Raw genomic sequence first — 26,653 nt, forward strand, 5'->3', positions numbered from 1 at the left:
GTTTACTCTCTTATTATTATTTTTTAGTAAGCTCTATGTCCAATGTGGGGCTTGATCTCAGGATCTTGAGATCAAGAGTTGCATGCTCTACCAACTGAGGCAGTCAGATGCCCCTGGTCTCTTATTCTTAAACATAAGCAAACAACCAAAATTCAGCAGAAACCTGAGGAAAAGATTTGTCATGAAAGACCAAAGATATACAACAGGGGGAAAAAGACCATGTAGGAAGATGGAAACCTGGAAACAGAACCACCAGTTCTCTTATGTGGAATGACTCAAGAGAAACATAATGTTGCTTTCTGTTACAGCTTATTAAAAAAGAATTTTTTTTTTTAATGCTTATTTATTTTTGAGAGAGAGAGTGCAAGCAAGGATGGGGCAAAGAGAGAGGGAGACACAGACTCCAAAGCAGGCTCCAGGCTCTGAGCTGCCAGCCCAGATAGAGCCCGATGTGGGGCTCGAACTCACAAACAGTGAGATCATGACCTGAGCCGAAGTCAGGCATTCAACCGAGACACCCAGGCACCCCATGTTACAGCTTATTTTTAATGTGATAGAGCCTGGGTAAGCCTGGCCCAGATTATTAGCTGTATGTGATTAGCTAAACTGCATGGTGATGAAGTCCTTGCCCTTTTCCTTCAAGTCCCGTTCCCTGGATCATTTGAGAACACACAAGTGATCTACTCCTGATTGAAGGATGGCCACAGGGAACTTAAAAGTAGAAAAGCCTAAGCACCCCACTCCCCTGGACTGTGTTACAGGCAGATATTCAGTTCTAGTAGTTGGTACTTTCCAAAATACACTAACTGTGGATAATCCTGGGTTTCCTAAGATTTGCTCAGGACCTTGCCCAATGATTTCTCCAGAAATGGTTCTTGTAAATTCTCAGAGAAACTGAAGCCAGACTATGATCCAGTGCGTCTTTTCAGCTTATCTTCTCCCGGGACACCTTATCAAACAGCAGCAATAGTACCTTCTGTATACAGCTAGATTTCTGCATGCTAGTACTTTTTTTTTTTTTAAGTAGGCTTCATGCCCAGCACAGAGCCCAACGTGGGGCTTGAATGCACGACCCTGAGATCAAGACCTGAGCTGAGATCAAGAGTCAGACACTTAACCCACTGAGCAACCCAGGTGCCCTGCTAATACCTCACTTTTATATTAATCATCTTACACACACACACATACACACACACACACACACACACACATATATGTATATGTGTATACGTATATATGTATACATACATATATAAATGTATTTTTTTTGGTAAAACAAATTATTTCATCGAAAAAAAATAGTACCCAGAAGGAATGCAAGAATGGTTTGATATCAGAAAATCAATATTATTCATCAATTACTATTACTAGAGGTGAAAAGTCAAAAGACAATCTAAACAAATGCAGATTTAAAACAGCAATAAAAGGGAACTTCTTTGGATAAAAGACTAGCATAAGTCTCACAGCAAACATCACATTTAATAGAGCAACTTTAGAATCTGAGGTAGAAAAAATAAAAATGCCTGCTACCACAGCCACTGTCAAAAACAGATGGGCAATAAAGAGAATGCTAAGCACAAAGACTAAAAAGGAAGAGATAAGACTGTCATTATTTGCATTTACATAGACAATCCAAGAGAATCAATAGTAGAACTAATAAGCATTCTTCAAAGCTGCAAATACAAGATCAACATACCCAGTTCAGTACATTTCTCTGTACCAGAAATAATAGGACACCATTGTCAATGGCAACATAATTTATAAAATCCCTAGGAACAGCCAAAACAACAAAAACCCAACAAACACACATACACATAATGTCCTGAAAAAATGGGAAATTGTGTTCATGAATGGGATGATTTAACCGTATGTCAATTTTTTCTAGATTAACCTCTATATTCAATGTAATTCCAACCAAAATCTCAGCAGCTTTTTTAAAAAAGGGAACTTGATAAACTGATACTATAACTTAAGCCAAATAAAAACCCACAAATGGCTAATGTAATTTTCACAAAGTAGGGCAAAATAGATTCACCTATCATATATTAGGACATATTACCAAGTAACGTTAAGTAAGACAGTGTTGTACTGGGAAAGAAAGGAACTGATATATATCAATAGAAGATGGAGAGCCTCAAAGTTTCATGTTTATAGGAACTTGGTATGTAATGAAATGGGGGAAGATGTAGATTATTTGGTAATGGTTAGAAAAATAGACTACCATCCTACCCTGCATGCCCAGCAGACATTCACAAGACCCAAAAGGATATAGCTCAGCACAAAGGTCACTTAGCTTGGCAGGATATACCATAGTAAATAGATCATGTAGAGAAGGGCATTCTCCTTAGGTAAGCCTCATGTGCCACAGGAACCACTATCTTGTAAAAATCCCTGATGGTAGGTTCCAAGTCTCTGCAATGAGGAACAAGCTCAGTTACAGTCTTCCCTTTCTCTGAGAATTCTCAAAGCCTGTGTTGTTTTTTTGTTTTTGGTACAACACAAAAATGTTGCTGGGTAAGTAGTTGGCATTCTATATTTATCTTAATAGATTTCCAAGGAAATTGTGCTAAGGAGAAGGTAAAACCAAAATAATTTCCCCATACATAGAGAGAAGGGATTTTGTTAACCCATTCCCTTTTATGACTAGCCGGAGAAAAAGTTGGATTCATACCACATGCTACATCCAAAGGTAAATTCCAATTAAACTAAAGGCCTAAATGTAAATGGTGAAACTATAAAACTGAGAAGAACAAGACCTAAAAAGCACAATTGGGAAAATCGAAGATTTCTATTCCATGAAGGACACCAAACACAAGAATTAACAAATGACAAGACCAAGTTATTTCCAATGTCTGAACCTGACAATAACATGTCTAGACTCTATAAAAAGTTTCTTACTATATAATCAGCAAGAAAGATAAAAACTTAATAGGAAAAAAAGGGCAAATTATAAGTACAATATAGTGTTTTCCAAAGAATAGAAAACCAAAAAAGCATATGCCTACCCTCATTAGTAATCAGACAATGCAGATTAAGACAAAAACACAGCTTCACATATCAGCTTCACAAAAAATCAAATATATCAAGTGCTGTTGAAGAGGCAGATAAAATGTAATCCTCATGTTTTGCTGGTCCAAGTGTAAAATGGTGCAACCATTGCTGAAAGCAATGCAGCATTACTTAACTGAAATTAAATATGCATATACCCCCAACCTGAGGCATTCTACTCTAGGACATATATCCCATACAGATGACAGGGCAGTTTCATAGGAAGACACGTACAAGTTTGTAGAAGGGGAAACAGCTGAGAGCTTAAGTATCTGTGGCTAGAGGAAAAGATCAGCTGTGGTATGTGAATGCAGTATAATAATATGCACCAGTCAGAAGCACGTCATATAAGGTAACATGAGTAGGTCATAAAACTTAATATTTTAAGAAAGTTAGAAGCAAAATAGATTTATACCACATTATCATTTATATAGAACACATATTAAATATATAGTTTTAAAAAATATAGTTTTTTAAGGAAATATATACAAAATTTGGAAAATGGCTTGGAAGGATAAACATTAAGTATAGTAGGGAACAAGGAGTACGGAATACCAGGTAGGAGAGGAAGAAAATAAAGGTGAAATAAAACAGAACAAAAGTGTAGCCTTTCTAGACCAATGATATTGGTGTCATTAATAAAGAGTATGATCAATGACTGACTCAATTCTAAACACCTGAGATCCTCACAAACCAAAACACTCATTTTACATGAGCAGAAACATTAAGCCTTAGGTTAAACATTGTTTCTTTAAATGTGAAAAACTATTCATGAAGCATAATAAGTATCCCAAAGGATTCATGCATTTGCTGAGTTTAAAAGAAACAGTTCATTGTTCCAAATAAGATAAGCTCAATAAAAAACTAATACGAAAGAACATGTCAAGGCAATTCTGAAAAAACAAAACTTCTTGTGTTGAATAAATATTCCAATGTGTTTTTCTAAGTTAGGCAGTTCCAGTATTCAGCAAAATAATTTTAAATTGCATTTTAGGCAAAGTTATAAGTACAAGCAAATTTTGATTTTTAATTAAGTATATGTGATTCTGAAATTCTAGATGGATATAAATCCTTTGTGACATTTTTACAGAATGTAAAAAGTTTCAATATACACAGAAAAATTTACAAAACATATACTTGCTGTAACATTGTACTTTTGATTTTGCTTTACATATTTTTAAATGTTTATTTATTTTCGAGAGCGAGAGATAGACTGTGAGCGGGGTAGGGGCAGAGAGAGAGAGAGAGAGAGAGAGAGAGAGAAAGAAAGAGAGAGAGAGAGAGAGAGAGAGAGAGAGAGAGAATCCAAAGCAGGCTCCAGGCTCTGAGTCAGCACAGAGCCCAACGTGGGACTCAAACCCACAAACTGGGAGATCATGACCTGAGCCAAAATTGGATGCTTAACTGACTGAGCCACCGAGGCGCCCCTGCTTTACAATTTTTAAGGAGTACTCTCACGTGAGACAGATGTAGCAGCTATGCCCCATGTTATTAGTGAGGAAACTGAAAAATACTGTGAGCTAAATCTTACAGTAAGTTCATAGTGGTAACCAGACTAGCAAATAGATCTCCCAAAACCTAGATTTGTGGTCTCGTATTTATAGCCTTTTGGGTTTTTATTTTTATATAATGTAAATCTGATATTTTTCTTTAAATCACAAGGAAATAGAACAAATTGGTTTGCAGTAGTTAATATATACAATGATATGAAGAAAAATAGAGACTTTTTATATTAATTTCAACCTGCAAAGAGTTAACAGTTTATCTTCAAAAAATGTCAACCAAGTTTAATATACTTTTATTTGTCCAGTAAAAGTAACTTCACAATCTATTCAAAATGAAATTTTAACTGAAGAACAATTTCTGTTCTTTTTTCCATCAAAGAAAGCAGAAGATAAAAGACAGCTATATTCAAGTAAACATATAATTATGACATAAAGATAGACTGAATCAAGTACCTACATAAAATGTTAAAACATGAAAATTTATAGTCCTCTTACCTTTTCCTTTCTAAACTGATAAAATACAATCAGAAAAATTTTTTAAATTAAATGTTTTCTTACTGTAACTTGTGACTTATTGTTCTGTTTAATTGAAAATGTTTTGGTTTCAGTTAGTAATTTCTGTAATGTAGTACTCCTTAAATAAGTTTCTAAAAACAATAATAGATCTGTGAACATTACATTTAATCTCAACTAAAAAATTACACTAAAACTATCATGATAAAAAAGGCTACAAAATTTCTCTGCTTATTTTCCTAAATTCCTTTTACAAAATTCTAATTGAAAAGGAATTTTCAGAAACAAATAGTTACCAGATAACGTATATTGCAATTTAGCATACTTAACCAAAAAACAAATACCCTAAGAAAAGTGAAATTGTTTTTGTCATTCATTCTGTGCTATACTCTTCTCCCTATGCACCTTTAATAGTCACAAATTCTATCCTTAATGCCTCAGCATTTCACCCCTACTTGACTTGACTTCTAGCAATCAATTTAGATGTTTCCTTAAAAAATTTTTTTTTAAATGTTTATTTTTGAGAGAGACAGAGAGAGCAGGGGTGGGGGGCAGAGAAAGAGGGGGATGGAGGATCTGAAGCAGGCTCTGCGCTGACAGCACAGAGACTGATGCAGGGCTTCAACTTTTTTTTTTTTTTTTTTTTTTTTTTTTTTTATTTATTTTTGGGACAGAGAGAGACAGAGCATGAACGGGGGAGGGGCAGAGAGAGAGGGAGACACAGAATCGGAAACAGGCTCCAGGCTCCAAGCCATCAGCCCAGAGCCTGACGCAGGGCTCGAACTCACAGACCGCGAGATCGTGACCTGGCTGAAGTCGGACGCTTAACCGACTGCGCCACCCAGGCGCCCCAGGGCTTCAACTCATGAACTGTAAGATCATGACCTGAGCCAAAGCTGGACGCTTAACACACTGAGCAACCCAAGCACCCCCAATTTACATGTTTGAACACCAAATTTAATAATTTGCATTATCAAAAATTGTTTCAAGGACAAAATCTCCATAAATTACTCTAACAAAACCAGAACCTCTAATTGTAGAACACAAATGGAAAATAATATGCAAGGAACTTTATCTCAACTTGAAGACTAAGTATCTCGGTGTTTGAAAAATAGGCCTAAGATAAATAAATTTTATTATCTTATTATTTTTTTCTGCACAGGGTCAATATTTGTATTTTAAATTATATGTTTAAATTATATGTTACTTATTATGTTGTCATTTCAAAGGAGAGGCTCCCAAAAAGACTTTAGTAAAGTTCCATGCTATATATTTGTATATATGTATATATCTGGATCTTCTATGTTTTAGTGTGAACTGTTCTAGAATTACTTACAACATAAAGTCTGTAAGAAGATGAAAATACTAAATCAAAATCTTTATCAAATAGTCCCAGGCTTTCAGCAAGTATCTGTAAATGTATTTTTGTACACCTGTATTCCTGAAAGTATTATTTTGTACTATGATCACAATGTTTAGGTTCTCCAATTTTGTATGATTTTCCAATTTTATGGCTAAATATTCAGTGTACTGAAGTTTAACTGGATTTAAAGTCATTATTAAATATAAAACAAGTTGTATAGTATTATCATATGCTAAATGGCATTGCGTTTATAGTCTCAGTAGTAAAAACTAAACCTAACAGAATGTGTATCCAATGTGACATGTTTTCAATGTTTACAGAACAGCCTGAATATGGAATTTAAAAAGTAATTATATGAGGGAAAAGCAGAGAATCCATGAAAAGATATAAATCATTACCTCTGGAAATGATTATACTGTAATGTGTAAATTTGAAGGATTTGAGTCTTGGCTGGAGAAAAAGAAAGTAAATCCTTCATATATTCTGATTTATCCAGGATGAAAACTAGTCATATTGTAAAGGGATAAAACATTCCATGATCATCAGAAGAAATGGAAATAATCTGTAAGAAAGAGAATTTTCAGCCTTTTTTACTAGCAGGAAAAACTATAAGGGCTAAATATCACTCTAGAACCATGCTTCTAGTGACCTTTTCAAGATGAATTTTTAAAAATACAATAAAAGGTAAAAGTATTAACTGTTAGTAGATAAAAATATATTACTGCCTAAAGCAAACCCAAGACTGCATATAACACAGATCAGAAAATTTTTATTATTCAGTTTAATTAAAGTTGTTAAAAAAAATTAGCCTTTTGCCTGTTCTCATATTTATGTGTTATCACTCGTTATCTGAGGATTCCAAATCAATTCCAAATCTCTAACTTTAAAAAGCATTAATGACCCCTACTGTAGCAAACAGTGTATTCTATAGTTCATCAAACTTATTCTTTCAATAAACACAGGATTTTATATAAGATGAAAATGACAGCAGTCTCCATAATCTTAAAATCTAGGTGAAACAAATACCCTCATGGTCTAAGAACTCGTAAAATGTAACCAGGTCACTAGACCAACATACTAGTGTACAACTTTAATAATTTCTAGCAGCAAAACACCTGGAATAGCCATTAACAAATGTGTTCATTGGATTGTAGATTAATTTCTTTGTAAGAAGTAATTTTTAAAAAGTATAGTTCAATTGCAGGCAAACATGAAAGATATCAAAGATCTTGTTTATCTCCACCTTTCCCAGTGGAATCAGGTGCAACTGGAACCTTATTAGTCTCAACAAAAACAGATTCAAAGTTAGCTTCCTGTTCATCCAAAGAATCAGCAGCCGTGGCTCCTTTAATTAGTGTTGTGTTGGTAAAAGATTGTTGCTGCTTGGAAATTTTACTGGATTCCATTGCTTTTCTACCTCTTCTTTTACCAAGAATTTTGACATAATTAGCAGGTATAAGTCCTGTTGTTTGACCATCAAGACTAGCCAGAAGCCAACCACGCACTTTGGGTTGCTGTTCTGATGGAAGAAAAGACAGCCTTGTAATTATAACACATTTTGGAGTCCAACAAAATATTAATAATAAAATATTAATATCTGTGTTACACTTACACAATAAAATACATAAACAAATACATATATTCAAAATCAAATGAGTAGGCTTAACAGTTCTAGAGTCCCTTCTTACAATTTATACTTTTTAATTTTATACTTACTATATTTTCAGCCTTGAAGAACATGAAGTTTATTATTAGTTGGTCCATTCATAGAGTAAGGAGATTCAATTCTCCTAAAAGCTAAAACTAACATCACTGTCTTTCATATTTTTTTTCAATATATGAAATTTATTGTCAAATTGGTTTCCATACAACACCCAGTGCTCATCCCAAAAGATGCCCTCTTCAATACCCATCACCCACCCTCCCCTCCCTCCTACCCCCCATCAACCCTCAGTTTGTTCTCAGTTTTTAAGAGTCTCTTATGCTTTGGCTCTCTCCCATGTCTTTCATATTTTAAATTGAAATTTAAGAAATGAATTTCTCAGTCCTTCTCAATAGAAGTTACAGGGAAGTATAGAAAATACATACCTTTATACAAGCCAAATTTCTTTACGTAACTTTTGGCCAAAATACAAAATTCATTCCATGTGATTGTGATGAATAATTCTGAAGATACTGAATGCTAACTTTAATCCAAGATAGGCAAAAATAAAGACCTCAGTTATCTCTAGGCACGTGACAAAAAGGTAAGGCAGTACTCTAAGCTTAAAGTAGGAAAGATTTATTTAATATATTCAATTTTGTGTTTTGGTATTTTAAAGATTACTCATATCTTTAAAAAGCTGTTTAACTGTTAGGGTTTTAGGTCAACACTATAAGTTAGGCAAATATAACATTTTTATGTTTAATACTCTACAATAGAGAAAAAATAAAACACTTAAAATCAACCATGTCTGTAACTGATTTTGTTCTAAATGCTCAAATGTATTTTGGGCAAAGGAAGAAAACAAAGAAGCAAAGCTAAAGTGTTAAGAGGTGTCATTAGTGGAAGAATAATATGAGATATAAAATTTTCCTGAAATACTATATTGAAAGAAACCACACTTGATCTTCTTTATACTTTATTCAGATTAAAACTAATTATTTGTATGGGTCTAACAATAAATCTTAAAAAGAAATCACTCTTTTGTAATCCAAAATAGGAAAGTGCTATTTTCACTAGAAGAAAAATATGAATCTAATACTTAGAAGCCTAGGTTTTGTGTATGAGGGATGAGGCAGAGATTTAGCAAATTTGATCCAAAATTTTCAATTATTTATACAATAAATTATGTGGACATGGAAGATATTTTTTCCCTATGTAATGACTAGAACTAATTAAAGGCTCAAGTTTCCATTAATAGATCACATGGAAAACAGCCAAAGTGGTTACAAGTACAGGTTCTGAAGTCAGACATACCTAGGTTCATAGTCCAGCTCCATCACACCTTAGCTTTGTGATCCCATTTAGTTATTCTGAGTCTCAGTTTTCTCATAAGTAAAACAAGGTCAGGATAATAATAGTACCTACATCATAGCATTATTATAAGAGTTAAATGAAAGATATATAGTGCCTTATCCTATAAAGGATAGCTGTTACTATTGTCACTAATATTTTTACCAACAAAATGTTACTCTTCCTAGCAAAACTGAATCCCCACAAACACACAAAAATCTTTTTTTTTTTTTTTTGCAAATCCATAAAAATTCTGATCATCCTTACTGAGGAAAGCTAAGGGAAAAGGCCATTTTACCTGGAACCATTAAAAACTATTAGTGACCTGGTTCAAAAATAAACCTGTGATGTGTATAAATTCCTTGCTGAAGTTCTTTAATACTTCATGACAGTAATTCCTAAAATATTCATGTTGGGAGTTTCTGAAGTAAACTAGTCAAATAAAAAAGAAAGCAATACCAGTCCGAGCAATTAAAGACTGACAGGGATACTTATGTCACAGGAGAATTTCTTCGGGTTGTTAGATTTGTTACATGTAGTGTTAATCTCATGTTTTTGTGTGGGGATTAACAGAGTTTGGAATTCAAGTTTTGAGTTTATAAGTGATTATATACATAAACAAAATCTTTCCTTATCTCAGTGAAATACTATTGGAACAACCCTGTTGGGCATTTTTCTTCCACATCCCTGGATCTGGAAGGTCTAAACTGACACAAAAGAGAAATACTAGCAACTACTTCTGAGTTAACGAACAATGACCAAGATCTTTTGTTGCAGTTTTTAATAGTACATTTACAAATTCAAAAAATTCATGGGTAATTCCAATTTATTCATGTTTTGTTACCTTTGAGAGCTAAGTTTAGCATATCACCAGCACGGAAAGAAATTTCTTCTTCGGACACAGCAGCAAAATCATATTCTGCTCTAGCAACTACATGGTCATCCTCACCACTTGCCCAGTTGGTGTTGTCTACAAACCAAATTAAGAATTAAAGTTAGGGTTAGTGTTCACTGGCTATGGTGTAAACTGTATAAATCTATTTGCCAAGAGAAAAGCACCACCCTCCACCAAAGTAAATTCTATAATTAACACTATGCAAAATCCAAAAATATGCTCACTAGGATATATATTATGAACTTTCTCCTTTTTTTCAAGGTCAAAATTACAATTACCTGTATATTGTCTTATCCATCCCTGACAGTAAGTTTTAGAAAGATAAGGGAATTATGTCCTATGCATACCTGTAGCCTCTACAGCATCAAGTTCAGTACCCTGTAAACAGTAGTCAGGCAATGTGTACTCTTACATTAAATAAACAATAAACTAATCAGTAAGCCTGTTTTTGCTATATATTCATTTTCCAGTTTTCAAGTTCTTAACTGAAAATATAATTGGATCAAAATATTAAATACAAATGAACACAAAGAACGTTAATTTAACAAATCTATTCTTGAAATTCGAGATTGTTATGTGGTTTTTGAACCTATTCTATTACTCTTACCTGTGACTTCATCATTATGGGTAGACAGAAGTTTCCAGATGAGGTAAGGACCACCAAGGATAACAGCAAAGAACAAGAATATTGGCCAAGATTTGGCTGAATTAGCTGCTTTGTCCTCAGCACCAAGGCAAGCCACAGTTCCTTCACTTTCTGCCCATAGGTCCTCATTCTCAGAGCCTCTTCTTAAACCTATCATCCACTGTAACCGTCTGTAAAGATACCTTATAGTCCTAACTAATGCAAAAGCTGAAAAAACCTTTGTGAAATGTATTTTTAATCGGGAAAAGTGATTTGCTACATCCAATACAGCCCTGAAACTGTTATAGACAGCTGAAAAGGTAGCATCCATCATCATACTGACAGAGGCAAATGCATGCACAATACTTTCAATGGACTGAAATGCACCTCTGCTGCTTTCTTCAGCTTGCTGAACAAATCTACTGGGTGGCAGATCATCTACACGGAGGCGGTTATAGCCCAACCCATTATATCCATAACTATAAGGGCTATAGCTTCCATAAAACGAATTTCCATAGGCACCATATCCTGAAGAAAATGAACTGTAAGCAGGTCTGAAAGTATTCACATTGCTGCTTCCTGTCTGCTGTGATGGCCTTGGAAGAATAGGTGGGGGCACTCTGGTAAGTGTTGGTTGTCCAGGTCTTGTCAATAAACTAGGACCCAAATCAGCAGATCTAAAAAAAAAAAAAAAAAAAAAAAGATTCAAAATAGTATCTTAGGCACATAATAAATTCAATTCAAAGTAACTATTAAACACCTCTTACATACCCAGTGTTAATGACAGATCTACTGAAGAGGTGGTAAGAATAAGGATTAGTCTCTAATATCTACATGCTTAGAATCTCAGTGTTAAAATGAACAAGATAAAAGAGCTGACTAAACTCTGCTATTTTCTTGTTTACTTGCTAGCATTATTAGCAGTATCTTCAACCTATTTTCTCAGGGTTAGTTACAACTAGGTATTTGTCCATCCTTGCCCCTAAATGGCACTATCTTAATCACTATAGTTTTATAATAGGTCTTAGCAGTATTCAATAAAACACGTCCTCCTCCAATGTTCTTCAAGAGTGTTTTAGCTTTTTTGACCCTTTGAATTTCCATATACATTTTAGAATCAGAGCTTTAAGTTCCACACCCTCTCCCTCAAAAAAACCCTATTGAGGGGTGCCTGGGTGGCTCAGTTAAATGGCTGATTCTTAGTTTCGGCTCAGTTCATGATCTCATGGTCTGTGAGTTCAAGCCACACTGACAGCGTAGAGCCTGCTTGGGATTCTCCCTCTTTCTCTGCCCCAAGTGCGTGCACTCTCTTTCTCTCTCTCTCAAAATAAATAAACATTAAAAAAAATACTTACAAAAAAACCCTATTGAGATTGTTTGGGATTACAATGAATCTGTAGGTTAATTTGAGATAAATCATATCTTTATAATATTTAGAGTTTCAACCCACATTTATTAGGTTTTTGTTTTGTTTTGAGAGAGACACAGAGAGAGCACAAGTGTGCAGGAGAGGGAGAGGGGAGAAAGAAATTCTCAAGCAGGCTCTACGGAGGCCCAGATGTAGGGCTGGATCTCACAACCTCAGCTGAAATCAAGAAATCAAGAGTCAGACACTAAACCAACTGAACCAATCAGGCGGCCCTATTAGATCTTTTAAAGATTTTTCTGAATAATGGTTTTTAAAAATAACTTTAAGTTTCCATACTGTTTTATAGTTTCCTTGTGGCAGGTTTTCTTTAGATTTATTCCTGTATATTTGATATTTTTTGATGCTACTATAAACGGTGTCTTCTAAAATTTCATTTTGATACTGTTATGTAGAACTAATGGATTTTTTTTTAATATGGTGCTTGTATCCAACAAACTTGTTTTTGATTCTTCTGGATTTTCAATTAAAGATTTGCAGTCATATTGTATGTGAATGATAGGTATATTTCCAATTCTTACAGTTTTGATTATTAAAGAAGGTATTGCACCTAAGACATGTTGTCCAATCTTGAACAGAAGTGATTAATAGGCATTCTCGTCTCATTTCTGATCTCAAAGGGAAATTTCTCAGCATGTAACCATTATTATGTTTACTGTAGAGTTATTGTAAATTTAGTAATTTGTTTTCTATTTCTATTTGCTAAGAGTTTTTACCATGAACATTGAATTTATCAAATGATTTCTCAACATCTATCAAGATGATTATGATTTTAATTACAAATTCAATTTCTTTAGTATCATGCTACTTAAAATATGGTTTGTCGATCAGTGCTAATTTATGAGTCATATGCACTGACCTATAATGAGAAAAGTACAACAAATAAGACTGTTTAAGCAATCTGACATTGTTATATTTTTACTGTATTTTATAAAGGTATTAGGTATCAGCACAAATATTTTGAGAAGCATTGTTGTATAATTATAAGACTACTCCTTTTCTCTATTTAAAAACTTTTTTTTAATGTTTACTTTTGAAAGAGAGAGAGAGACTGGGAGACACAGAATCTGAAGCAGGCTCCAGGCTCAGCGCTATCAGCACAGAGCTTGACATGGGGCTCGAACCCACAAACCATCAGATCATGACCTGAGCTGTCGGACGCTTAACTGACTGAGCCACCCAGGCGCCCCTCATTTTCCCTATTTTTAAATTATACCTTGCTTAATCCTCTAAATCTCTTCCCATCCTTTCTGCATTTTCTGCCCTTTTGTCTCTTGGTACAAAAATATGTTGGATATTTTCTTCCTAATTATCCTTTAGGTCCTGCTATTCAAAAGGGCCAATACATCACAAAATAAGTATCTTGTACCATAATGTGAATTAATGAACTCTTTTTTAAAAAATTTTTTTAAGCTTATTTATTTTTAAGAGAGAGTGTGTGTGTGAGTGGGGCAGGGGCAGATAGAGAGGGGGACAGAGGACCTGAAGCAGGCTCTGTACTGACAGCAGAGAGCCTGATGTGGGGCTCAAACTCAAACTGTGCGATCATGATCTGAGCCAAAGTCAGATGCTTAACCAACTGAGCCACCCAGGTGCCTCTTTATCAATGAATTCTTAATGCCAACTGAACTAAATAGTGTGCTTAGTATTAACGTGACTTTACATTCTGGCCAAAGTTTCATTATCTTTTTGTGGGCTGCTCATTTATAGTTTGAAAACAGCAGCCAGTCTTGGTAGCTACAGAACACACTTAGAACGTTGCTCTAAGTCACTAATTATCTCTGTAGCAGTGTCTAAACTGTTGCTAAACCCAATGAGTTACTAAGTTTGGTTACTGCATTTTTGTTCTACATATTCCTTTTCCTTTTGATAGTTTCCAATTATCTGCCAAAATTCCTTATTTTCTTCTATTGCCTTCAACATATTAAACATTTTAAATTTATGTTAAAGTCTGTTCAGTAACTCCAATTTCTAGAGTCCTTTTGAAATGTTTTCTCATCCGTTGTTTCACTTAGTTTCAATTTATGTTATCTAATATCCTTCTGGGTCCTGCTATTTGATTTTGCTTATGCATGAGACATACATGAAGAATTGTGGCAAGAATTTGAGACTCTGGATGATGCTCTCTTCCTCTAGGTGTATTTCATTCTGGATACTATTTTCTGAACTATCCTCTAGTTTGCTTCAGGCAAACTAGCCTGCTAAAGCTATTATCAATCCATGATTGTCCCTAATCTAATTTCAGGGACTGAGATGATCTGAAGCTGGGTTTATGCTCCTGTAAGGGAGTGTCTGCTTCTTTTATACTCTCATATCTAGATAGATGTATCTTTTTAGGGTCATAACACAAGGTATGGATAATTTATCAGCACCCTGTCTTGGAGGACTACTAGACTCTAACCATACTCCAAGAATCTGTCGAAGGTGCTCTTCAACTAGCTTCCCATCATCTAAACTGCTTCTTTTGGAATCAGCAGCAGCTTCTATGAGAATCTACTCTCACCTTTGTGGATTTCCATCTTTCTCTTTTTCCATCTTTTGGATCTGGGCTCCATAAATCTTTACCTTATTTATTCTATAATGCATTTAAGCAGATGTTTTTAAGCAGATGTTTTTATATTCTGCCTAGCTTTTCTATTTGTCCTTAATAGCATTGTTTTTTTTTCTTAAATTATTCTACTGTCATCAGAAGTCCTTCCCACAATTCTTTGTCCATCATCGTACAGTATCTTACATTTGTATACACGTCTGCCTCTTCTACAAGGTGAGCTCCTCACAGGTGCAGGAGTTATCCTTGTTTCTCCACCACCTACTACAGTGCTTAGCATATAAAAGGTACTGATACAACCACTATGCTGAAGTCTCTTTTTAGTGAATATTTAAAACACATATATCACACAGATCATTAATACAGATTATTTTTTCTTTATATATCCTTCTTTTATAAGTTTTGATGAATATGTTAGTTTAAAAATTGTAAGGAATTAAATGTAAATACTTAATAAAAAAAAAGAAAGTTTCTTCTAACTCTTCTCTGGTTTTAATGCTATTTTTGGCATATACAAGTACATTCAGTGTCCACATTCCACCTGGCCTTCTGTTACAACCAGCAAAATGAGAAATTAACACACCTACAACTTATAACAAAAGATGTATATTCTGTGCTGAACGTGCCAAAAGTCTCACCAACCCAACTTTTTATTTTGAAAAATTTCAAACAGAAAAAAAAGTTGAAAGTACAATGAATACCCTCATTCCTTCTATCTAGATTCAACAACTATTATTGTTTTGCCACATGAACTTTCTTTCTCTCACTGTCTAGTCTTTTAAAAATTCTTGAACCATTTGAAATTAACTTGCAGACTTGATACATTACTCCTAAATACCTCAACATGTTATTTCCTAAGAGCAAAGATATTTCAGACAAAACATAATGCCATTTTCACATCTCTAAAAATTAACAATTCCATATCATTATCCAATTAAAATTCAACACCTATCCATTACCCTCAAGTGTCTTCAAACAGTTTTATTGAGATACCAGAGGTGTACAACTACCAACCTATGTAATTCCAGAACATTTTTAGCATCCCAGTAAGAAATCCCACATTCATTAGCAGTCACTACCTATTTCCTGCTCTATTCCCTATCCTAGGCAATGACTAATCTAATTTCTGTCTCTATAGGTTTGTCTATTCTGGTGATTTCACATATAGTTAATTCTTGTTATTTGCGATAGTCATAGTCTATAAATTTGCTATGAACATCTAATTAACAAATAGAATCATTGTTCCTGGGGGAAACAATGCACTTCAGCATTATACTTAGAGGCCGTTTTAAAATAGCAAAATCACCAACAAAAATATGAAAAATGTGGCATCCATTTGGTTGTTAAAAGGACACCTGCTTAAAGCTTAAATCTAAAACAAGAAGCAGGAGTGTTGCTTTGTTCAATCTCAGCTCATCTCATCTGAAATGACTCAAATCTTTTGCCACCCTATCCATGTCTGTGAATGATCATGAAAGTGTCATGAGCATTGATTTGGGGGTTACAATAAATTTTAGTGAGAATTAGCAAATTTGGCATCTGCAAATAATGAGAATCTACTGTAAATGAATCATACAACATATAGTATTTTGTGACTGGCTACTTTTACTTAATGTAATGTTTTGAAGTTTCATCCATATTGTAGCATTTATCAGTACTTTATTCCTGTTTCCTGCTGAGTTATATTTATTTATGCATCAGTTGATAGATATAGTGTTGTTTCCACTTTTTGGCTTTTGTGACTAATGTTATCATAAACATTTATGTACAAATTTTTGTGTGGACATACGCTTTCCTATCTCTTGGGTATATATACCTAGGCATGGAATTGGTGGATCATAGAGTAACTATGCTTAACCTTCTATGGCACCAGATTGTCTTCCAAAGCAACTGGAAGCAACTACTTATATTCCTATCAGTAGTGCATGAGGGTTCCAATTTCTCCATATCTTTGCCAATACTTGTTATTATTTATCTTTGTCATTATAGCCAACCTAGTGGGTATGAAGTGGTATCTCATTGTGATTTTGTTTTGCATGTCCCTGACAGTTAATGATGTTGAGTATCTTTTCATGTGCTTATTTGCCAGTTTTATTATTATTTTTTTAATGTTTATTTCTGAGACAGAGATAGAGCATGAGTGGGGGAGGGGCAGAGAGAGAGGGAGACACAGAATCCGAAGCAGGCTCCAGGCTCCAAGCTGTCAGCACAGAGCCTGACGCGGGGCTCGAACTCACAAACCGTGAGATCGTGACCTGAGCTGAAGTCGGTCGCTCAACCGACTGAGCCACCCAGGTGCCCCTTATTTGCCAGTTTTAAATCTTCTCTGGAGAAATGTGTATTTAGATATTTTGCCCATTTGAAAAATTACGGTACTTGCCTTTTTATCATTGAGTTTTAAGAGTCAAATGTCTTTTAGGTTGTTGTGGGTTTTTTTAACAAAAATTCAATCAAGGTTCACACACTGCATTTGGTTGGTTGTCTCCTCATTTCTTCTAAATTAGAATCATTCCATTTTTTGGAATGCCCTGGACTTTTTGAAGAGTCCAGCCAGTTTTCTTTTAGAATGTCTTACATTCTAAATCTGTGTTTCCCCAAAATGTTGTTTAAATATATCTCTATCCTCTACATTTCCAGTTAAATTAAACATTGCATCTAAAGGTTTAATTAGAATCATGTTAACATTTTTGGCAAGAATAATTCATGGGTTATGTTTACTTCATATTGTATCACATCACAAAAAGTAGAACCAAACTTTAAAAAGGGTCAGGTGACTAACAGTGTAGTTATTTCCTGGTTTTCATAAAGCAGCTCTGCTCTAAAGTAGGAGCAATAGATAAAACAAAAAGAACAAATAGGCATATCTAGATTTACATAACAGAAACCAAACAGAAATGTAAAATGATTGGAAGGGTGATGCTACAGGCCTACTCAATTCTGGGTTTGAAATCAGGTAGTGACAACCAGGACTTAGACTTCTAGGAAGTAACAAGAACTAACAGTGCTCCTTTCTAATGGAAATAATTCACTGCTTGAAGCTGTGGCCTGGGATGCATCACTTCGGCTTCTAAAAAGAGATTATGAAACTTGCTGACAGTAGTTTAAGATTTTTAGGGGCGCCTGGGTGGCGCAGTCGGTTAAGCCTCCGACTTCAGCCAGGTCACGATCTCGCGGTCTGTGAGTTCGAGCCCCGCGTCAGGCTCTGGGCCGATGGCTCGGAGCCTGGAGCCTGTTTCTGATTCTGTGTCTCCCTCTCTCTCTGCCCCTCCCCCGTTCATGCTCTGTCTCTCTCTGTCCCAAAAATAAATAAAAAACGTTGGAAAAAAAAAAAAAAAAAGATTTTTAGAAAGTTACAGAACTAAGAAGGGTAGGACTCTGACTAGGCCTCAAGACCAGGAAATGAAACAACTACTGACTCAGTGACTTCATCTTTGATATCCTTAATCTAAGCCACCATTTTTACACCTGATTCTTACATGGGAGGGTGCATGCTGAAGGAGCAGGGAGAGTCAATAGAAAACCTACTAGACACAGAGAGATAAATGGAAGGGAAAGGAGAGGAAACAGAACTCAAAAATGCCTATTCAAAACAAACATATCAAAAATGCCATACACAAGAAGAAATAAAAACACTAAGAAACCAAACTAACAAAAATCAACAATTAGAATGAAAATTCATTCAAGGAAAAATAAGTTTCATGTAACAGCTCAACAAGGATTGCAAATATGTTTAAAAAAATTTTTTTAAACATTTATTTATTTTTGAGACAGAGAGAGACAGAGCACGAATGGGGGAAGGTCAGAGAGGGAGACACAGAATCCGAAACAGGCTCCAGGCTCTGAGTTGTCAGCACAGAGCCCGACGTGGGGCTCGAACTCACAGACTGCGAGATCATGACGTGAGCCGAAGTTGGACGTTTAACCGACTGAGCCACCCAGGCGCCCTGCAAATATGTTTAAAACAGACATCAATGAAGCAATGACATCTGTGAAATAAAAATTGAAATGAAATAAAAACATGTAAATATGAAGAAAACTCCATTACAAAGCTTAGACATGATGCTCACAGCCACAGGGATTATCTTGCAACTATGAGGCAAAAAGAAAATTAGTTGTAGACTAAGGAACACAGTGAAAATATAGATAGAACTTGGGGAATTCCACTTCAAGCAATGGCATTCTAGGTAATCAGACTAATCCTGCCACTAAAAAAAAAAAAAAAACTAGAAAAGCTAAAAACATACAACATTACCTGTTTAAAACATGAAAGAACAAGGTACTGAAGAATTTAAAATAACTGAAACTATGAACTTAATGACTGGTTCAGTACCAGATTGGACATTTTGAAAGAAAAACATCAGTGAACTACAAGAGAATTCCGAAGAAAATACCCAGAATGAAGTATGAGTAACAAAAGAATATATACAGAAAGGAGTATAAGGTATGGGCTGTACAGTGAAATACAGAGCATATATGCTGTTGAAGTCAAAGGGGTGAAAAGATGATGGGCCGAAGGAATATTTGAAGAGATAATGGCTGAGACTCTTCTGAAATTAATGAAAGACATCAAATCAGATTCAAGTATCTCTATGAATCCCACCCAAAATAACACAAACGAAACCATTTACATTGAGGCCCAACAAAGTATAATCACTGAAAACCAAAAACAAAGAGGAAAATCTTTAAAGCACTGGAGGAAAAAAAGAGATTCCTTTCAAAGAAGAAAGACTAATACAGAAATGGCCCAAACTCTCAGAAAGCTTACAGAAAAAAAATTAAAAAGGGAGCCAGGAAAAACGTAGGTTCCTAATGACAATGTTGAGTTAGGAGATCTCTAGACTTTTTGTTAACTAAACAAGAAATGTCTTTATAGTCCAAAACTCAGTAAGTCACATATTATTACTTGTAGGGGAAACTATTCCTGATACAACATTTAATAGAAGTCCCCCAGAAGAAGAGATGGGAAAGAATATTTCTTCAACAATAGAGATATAATTAGTGAAAAATTTCCTGAATTAAAAGAAAGATTGATGGCACAAAAACAGACCCATAGACCAATGGAATAGAATAGAAACCCCAGAACTAGACCCACAAACGTATGGCCAACTCATCTTTGACAAAGCAGGAAAGAATATCCAATGGAAAAAAGACAGTCTCTTTAACAAATGGTGCTGGGAGAACTGGACAGCAACATGCAGAAGGATGAAACTAGACCATTTTCTCACACCATTCACAAAAACAAACTCAAAATGGATAAAGGACCTGAATGTGAGACAGGAAACCATGAAAACCCTAGAGGAGAAAGCAGGAAAAAACCTCTCTGACCTCAGCTGCAGCAATTTCTTACTTGACACATCCCCAAAGGCAAGGGAATTAAAAGCAAAAATGAACTACTGGGACCTCACGAGGATAAAAAGCTTCTGCACAGCAAAGGAAACAATCAACAAAACTAAAAGGCAACCTACAGAACGGGAAAAGGTATTTGCAAATGACATATCGGACAAAGGGCTAGTATCCAAAATCTATAAAGAGCTCACCAAACTCGACACCCAAAAAACAAATAACCCAGTGAAGAAATGGGCAGAAAACATGAATAGACACTTCTCTAAAGAAGACATCCAGATGGCCAACAGGCACATGAAAAGATTCTCAACATCGCTCCTCATCAGGGAAATACAAATCAAAACCACACTCAGATATCACCTCACGCCAGTCAGAGTGGCCAAAATGAACAAATCAGGAGTCTATACATGCTGGCGAGGATGTGGAGAAACGGGAACCCTCTTGCACTGTTGGTGGGAACGCAAATTGGTGCAGCCGCTCTGGAAAGCAGTGTGGAGGTTCCTCAGAAAATTAAAAATAGACCTACCCTATGACCCAGCAATAGCACTGCTAGGAATTTATCCAAGGGATACAGGAGTACTGATGCATAGGGACACTTGTACCCCAATGTTTATAGCAGCACTCTCAACAATAGCCAAATTATGGAAAGAGCCTAAATGTCCATCAACTGATGAATGGATAAAGAAATTGTGGTTTATATACACAATGGAATACTACGTGGCAATGAGAAAGAATGAAATATGGCCTTTTGTAGAAACGTGGATGGAAGTGGAGAGTGTTACGCTAAGTGAAATAAGTCATACAGAGAAAGACAGATACCATATGTTTTCACTCTTATGTGGATCCTGGGAAACTTAACAGAAGTCCATGGGGGAGGGGAAGAAAAAAAAAAAGGTTAGAGAGGGAGAGAGCCAAAGTGTAAGAGGCTCTTAAAAACAGAACTGAGGGTTGATGGGGGGAGGGAGGGTGGGTGATGGGTATTGAGGAGGGCACATTTTGGGATGAGCACTGGGTGTTGTATGGAAACCAATTTGACAATAAACTTCATATACTGAAAAAAAAATAAAATAAAATAAAAGAAAGAAAAGAAAAAAAATAAAAGAAAGATTGAATCCTTACGGTGAAGGATTATGAGTGAGCATGAACACTGTAGCTACTGAGGAGGAAAAAATATACATGTCTGTATATTCATACCTGAACAGAACATAATAAAGTTGCAGAGGACCAAGGTATCAGGTAAAATCTTAAAGACTACTAAGGAAAAAATAATCTACCTATAAAGGAATAAAAATAAGACTCAAAAGAAAAATTTCTGTACCTATGCAACCTGGAAATAAAGCTAAAAAAGGATAGTACAAAGAAAGAAAATTACAGGCTAATTTCACCTAGAAATATACATGCAAATATCTTAAAATATTAGAACAGAATTCAGCATTGTATTTTACAAACAATCACAATTAAGCAGTTCATCCAGAAATTTAAGGATTGATTAAATTAGAAAGTTAATTGATGTAAATAAATCACATTTCAAATTTTAAAAAATACATACGATTATCTCAACAAATTCATAGAAGTCATTCATAAAATTTAATACTCCTTCATAATAAAAATCTGAGCAAGGAGATGGAAGTTCAAAAGGAGAACTATCAAAACCAAAAAGCAAATATCAAACTTAATAGTGAGACTTGACAAGCATTCCAATGAAAGTCAAGAGCAATACAAGATTGTTGGTTATCTATGCTGGCTTATTTGTAAATGACAGGACTCCAACATGGAACAAAGAGAATTTCAACCAAACCACCAGAACAAATTAAGTCTGAATTATGCTAGATATAAAAGATGGAAAAGTACTTCATGGAGACAGTCACAAAACACAATTGGAGGCAAAAAGTCCGTATTTTCATAAAATATAAAGCTTCAATAAAAACCACAGTAAGTCTTTTTATAATGGCTAAATGTAACAAAGGCAATTATGAAGAACAGCAATGTGGAGAGGTAACTGACATACCGGATATCAAAACTTATTAAAAACTGTGGTGGTTAGAAAGACCAATAGAATCCCAAACAGAACCACACATTTAGGAAAACTGAATGTGATGACATTATAAACTAGCACAGAATATATAAATTAATGGTACTGGGACAGTTATCCACATGGAAAAAAAACCTAGATTACCTATTTCGCATTGATTTTGTACAACAAAGTCAGTTCTAGGTGGATTAAAAATATGAATGTGAAATGCAGAACATGTAAAAAAAATAGAGAGAGAGGGGTGCCTGGGTGGCTCAATCAATTAAGGGTCAGACTCTTGATTTTGGCTCACATCATCATCTTGTTGTCTGTGAGATCCATGCCCCCACCTCCAGACACCCTCCCCCAGTGCTCTGTGTTGACAGTGTGGAGCCTGCGTGGGATTCTCTGGCTGTGTTTCTCTCCCTCTCAAAATGAATAAGCTTAAAAAAAAAAAAAGGGGAAAAAAAAGAAAAAGAAAATAGAGAAAAATTTTCTTGATCTAAGACAGGAAGGGTTTCTTAGCCAAGACACAAAAAACACAAACAATAAAATATGAAAATTTTGGCTATATTGAAATTAAAAAGTATCTGTACAACAAAAATGAACACAAATATAAAGCAAAAAGACAAGCCACAGCCTGAAAGATATTAAAAACAAACATAATAGAATTAGTATAGAATTAGAATAAAGGACTCTTACCAAGTTAAGAAGCAAACATATAGCCAATTAAAAAGTGAGCCAAAGATACCAACAGAAAAATCTCAAATGTCTAATTAACTTTCAAAAAGACAATCTTATTACTAATCAGAGAAGTGCAAATTAAAGATGAAAATATCATTTCCCATCCATTAGATTGGCAAATACAGAACTAAAAAATAACATCATCAAGTGTTTGAAAGAATGTAGAGAAACAGAATACCCTGCTAGTGAAAATGTAAAATCTGGTATAAAACCACTTTGGGAAGCAACTTGGCAACAGTTAGTACTTAAAGATAAGCATACCCTCTACCAAGCAATTCTATTCCCAATAACATTATTAGAAAGCCTCTTGGAAATGTGGACAAGGAGAAAGGCACACGAATGGTCACTGCAGTTTTTAATATATAATACTTTAATACAACAGAATAGTTTGTTTTTATATAATAGAATATCCTATGGCAATTAAAATGGACTACAGCTATATGTATGAACAAGATAAATCTCAAAATCAATAATATTTAAGGGGAAAACATTTTGCAAAATGATACACACACATATGATTTGAAGTTTAAAAACATAGTGAATACTGTACACACACATATATATAACATATAAACCTAGGTACTAAAGTATCAAATAAAGTATGAAAACACAACTGGGTACATTAAACACCAAATAGGGACAGTAGTTACAGGAGGAAAGAAGAAAGAGAGGCTTAACCATTTCTGTAATTTTTATTTTTTAAAAAATATGAAAAAAATGAGGCAAATCTGGAAAAATGTTAACATTTCTTAAAGCTAGGAGTGGATACACAAGTATTCATTATCTTACTCTCTACTGGTCTCCACGTGTTTAAAATTCACAATGAGAAAAAGTGGGAAAATGGTTAATTTTACATAAACAGAACTTTAACAGGATGTCAGGTATAAAATCTGTCTTCCAAATAGCTGTCCAAACTTTTTTTAAAAGTCAAATCGCTCATAAAAAAGGTAGCAGAAAGTGTCGCCTCATCTTAACAGTATAATTACGGCTCATTACTTGTTATGTATCTGTCATTATTAAATTAAGTTGCTAATATGTTCAAGCATCGTGACGTTTAAATAAGGATTACAAGATTTTAGAACACAGTAGAAATACATTCCAGTATACTGGGGATTTTTAGGTGTTAGGTAAACCTACTGTATGATAGGTGATGGATGACATCCGAATGTCACCACTTAAATTTGGATGTCCAGATGCACCCAACACGAAACAGACAAGGCTGTGAAACTCTTCTCTCGTTCTATTTTAACTTTTTATCCATTTAACACTGATTAAAAACAAATACAAAACACACAAGCCTTAGAAAAATGACACAGTATTTTGCACACAAAGGCCATCCATAGGCCTTGGATTTAGAATTCCGCTTAGAAGTTGCTTCTCCAAATCTTTATCCAAAACGTTGCTGAGTTATGCTAGAAAACAACTCAAAGTTGTATAGGCTTGGGTTCCAGTTGCGTAAAAGCGACCTTTTGGGCTTTCACCAACTTATCGAGAGGTTGTTAAAAGCTTTGGAGAGACTTTGTTCCCAGTCGAGCCGGGGCTGGGCAAGTGCCAGCCACTCTCATCTGCGGAAGACCGGAAGTCTAACGCTTTAAAGGGGGTCTAGCAGTTTTGTCACGGCGTCCCGCTAACAGCAAGGGGCTGGAAGCCGCCCCCTTTCTTCCAAGCACCGGGACCCAGTGAGGCGCCCAGAGGCTCCCTGGACAGTGTCCCTACCAAGAGCCGTCAAGTCAGAAACAGCTGTTTGACATCGAAATTCCCCACGCTGGCGCCCTGTCCCCACCTTGATACCCTCACCGTTGGGGTTTGGTTGAGGGGGGAGGGGACACCTCAGCCCAACAACGGCCTCAACCGTCTCCTGCCAAGTTCCCGCTCCAGCCCGCCAAACCCGCGGTCTGAAGAATCCCACACTTACTGGAAAGTGGGGCCGGGTCCTGGTCCTGGCCCGGCCCCCGGAATTCGGCGGGTCTCCCAGGGTTTCGGGGGAGGCGGCGGCTGGGAAGCCATCTCCTCCGCCTCCGCTCACTCCTGGTCCGCGCTGGGACGCTCCAGGCCCCGGTACACTAGTACCTCGCGCGCCAGGCGCAACCGGCAGAGTACCGAGCCCTCCACCCCGCCCACCCCTGCAGTCAGGACGTCGCTTGTGGTGCTTTGCCGGCTGGGACGTGAGGATAGGAAGATGCGGCTAATCCACGGGGGTGGGGAACACTCTCTTTATTTGCTTAAGCAAGAATTTCCATTCTAAACCTGAGGCTAAGGGCTCATCGATATTTCTAACAGCGACTACAACTTCCTAGACGTCGGAGTCCACGGAGGCTTCTCTGGGACTAGTCTGGCTCTGGCGGGGTGTTGGATCCCACCGACTCCTACCCCAGAAGGGGTGGGGATGGGGTGAGGGGTTGGGGCGGTGCACCAGGCAATTTTTCTGGTTTCCCTACAAACGAGAAGGGGAGAGAGTTCATTCAGGCCCTGCGAGAGGACCTGGTACTTTAGTTCTAAAGCTCTCGTTTCCTCGGGGAACAGAATTGCTACACGCAGTAGGTGCGTTGTCTTTAGTCTTCCCCGTTCCCTCTGGGAGCCGGAAGGGGTTAAACCTTAGGCTCCGGCGTCGCGGGAGAAGGTGAGGCTGGAAGGTCCGAGGGGTGGGAGTGCGGCTTGGGCGCTGGAGAGGTTTGGATGGAGGGGGTCGTTTCCTTTCTGCTGGAGCGACCTTGTTAGCAAGGAGGGGTGAGTGGGAAGTTTCTTGGACCTGACTGAGGGGGTAAGGGCTTGCTTGGCCGAAGGAGAGACTCGAGGTTAGATCTTGGATGAATTTCCGAGACTAGAGTACATTCTGCAGCTGAGTGTAACGGTAGCGCAATGAAGTTCTGAAAATCCACTTCTCCCCACCCCCATGAGACGAATGACACCCTTCTCTGTGGAAATGAGTGTTAAAAGATCACGGGATGTGAGACTCAGTCTGGCCATTTTGGTGTTTTTTTTCATTCGCCCTTGCCCCTTCTCTGTTTGCAACGAATGGTTGCAGTTGTCGTCCAAGAGGTGAAAATAAAGCCCATCGTCCTCTCCAGGTATCATTGTTTTGTGGAGAAGGGACCCGAAATCCGTAGGGACGCTGACACGTGGGAGGAAGTTCTGTTGCAATGACTTGTTCCGATTCTGTCTGTAAAACAAGCAAAAAAAAAAAAAAAAAATCTTAAGAAAGGCAACCAACAATGAAAACCTTACAGTATGGGATACATTTCTCAGGGCTTGCTTTCAAAGATAATAAACCTTATATGAAACAACTTATTTCTGATGTCTTATGAAATCCTTTCAGTGCTGTACATCAAAATTAAACAACCAACCTTAAGGCATAACGCATTTCCTCCTTTTAATGTTAACATGCCAACTTGCTTGAGAAGTTGCTAGATTGTTGCTAAATGAAAATAATCTTGAGAGGGTTTGGAAGACTGCTCCATTAGTAACACATAAACGCCAAAGAGAGGGTTTTGTTTTCTCTTTTAAGACCTTCAAATTACGTGGGGCAGGAGGTTTCCTAATTCTGGAACAGGTTTGGGAACTTCTCAGAGCCAAAAGATTGTAATGTGTCATGTATTGACTTTGCATGCTACTTTTTTTTTTTTTTTTTTTTTTTAAT

The 26,653-nt window shown here is 36.2% G+C and overlaps 2 protein-coding genes across 2 annotated transcripts in view; one reads left to right on the plus strand and one right to left on the minus strand.

Annotated features, from left to right (window-relative positions):
• Positions 1-7,178: 7,178 nt before the first annotated feature.
• On the minus strand, positions 7,179-25,091 carry PEX13 (peroxisomal biogenesis factor 13). The gene is made up of 4 exons (XM_060605096.3): positions 24,932-25,091; positions 10,927-11,621; positions 10,269-10,394; positions 7,179-7,948 (listed from the first exon to the last, which is right to left on the minus strand). Exons 1-4 carry the CDS (start codon positions 25,021-25,023, stop codon positions 7,650-7,652), a joined length of 1,212 nt encoding a protein of 403 aa, XP_060461079.1. The 5' UTR covers positions 25,024-25,091; the 3' UTR covers positions 7,179-7,649.
• A 255-nt stretch (positions 25,092-25,346) lies between these two features.
• PUS10 (pseudouridine synthase 10) overlaps positions 25,347-26,653 on the plus strand; it is a 73,027-nt gene continuing 71,720 nt past the window's right edge. The window contains exon 1 of the mRNA XM_060605062.3: positions 25,347-25,636. The gene's annotated coding sequence lies outside the window, so the exon portion shown is untranslated. The remainder of the gene's footprint in view (positions 25,637-26,653) is intronic.

Source organism: Panthera onca, chromosome A3 (genome assembly GCF_046562875.1).
Source record: "Panthera onca isolate mPanOnc1 chromosome A3, mPanOnc1 haplotype 2, whole genome shotgun sequence".
NCBI lineage: Eukaryota > Metazoa > Chordata > Mammalia > Carnivora > Felidae > Panthera > Panthera onca.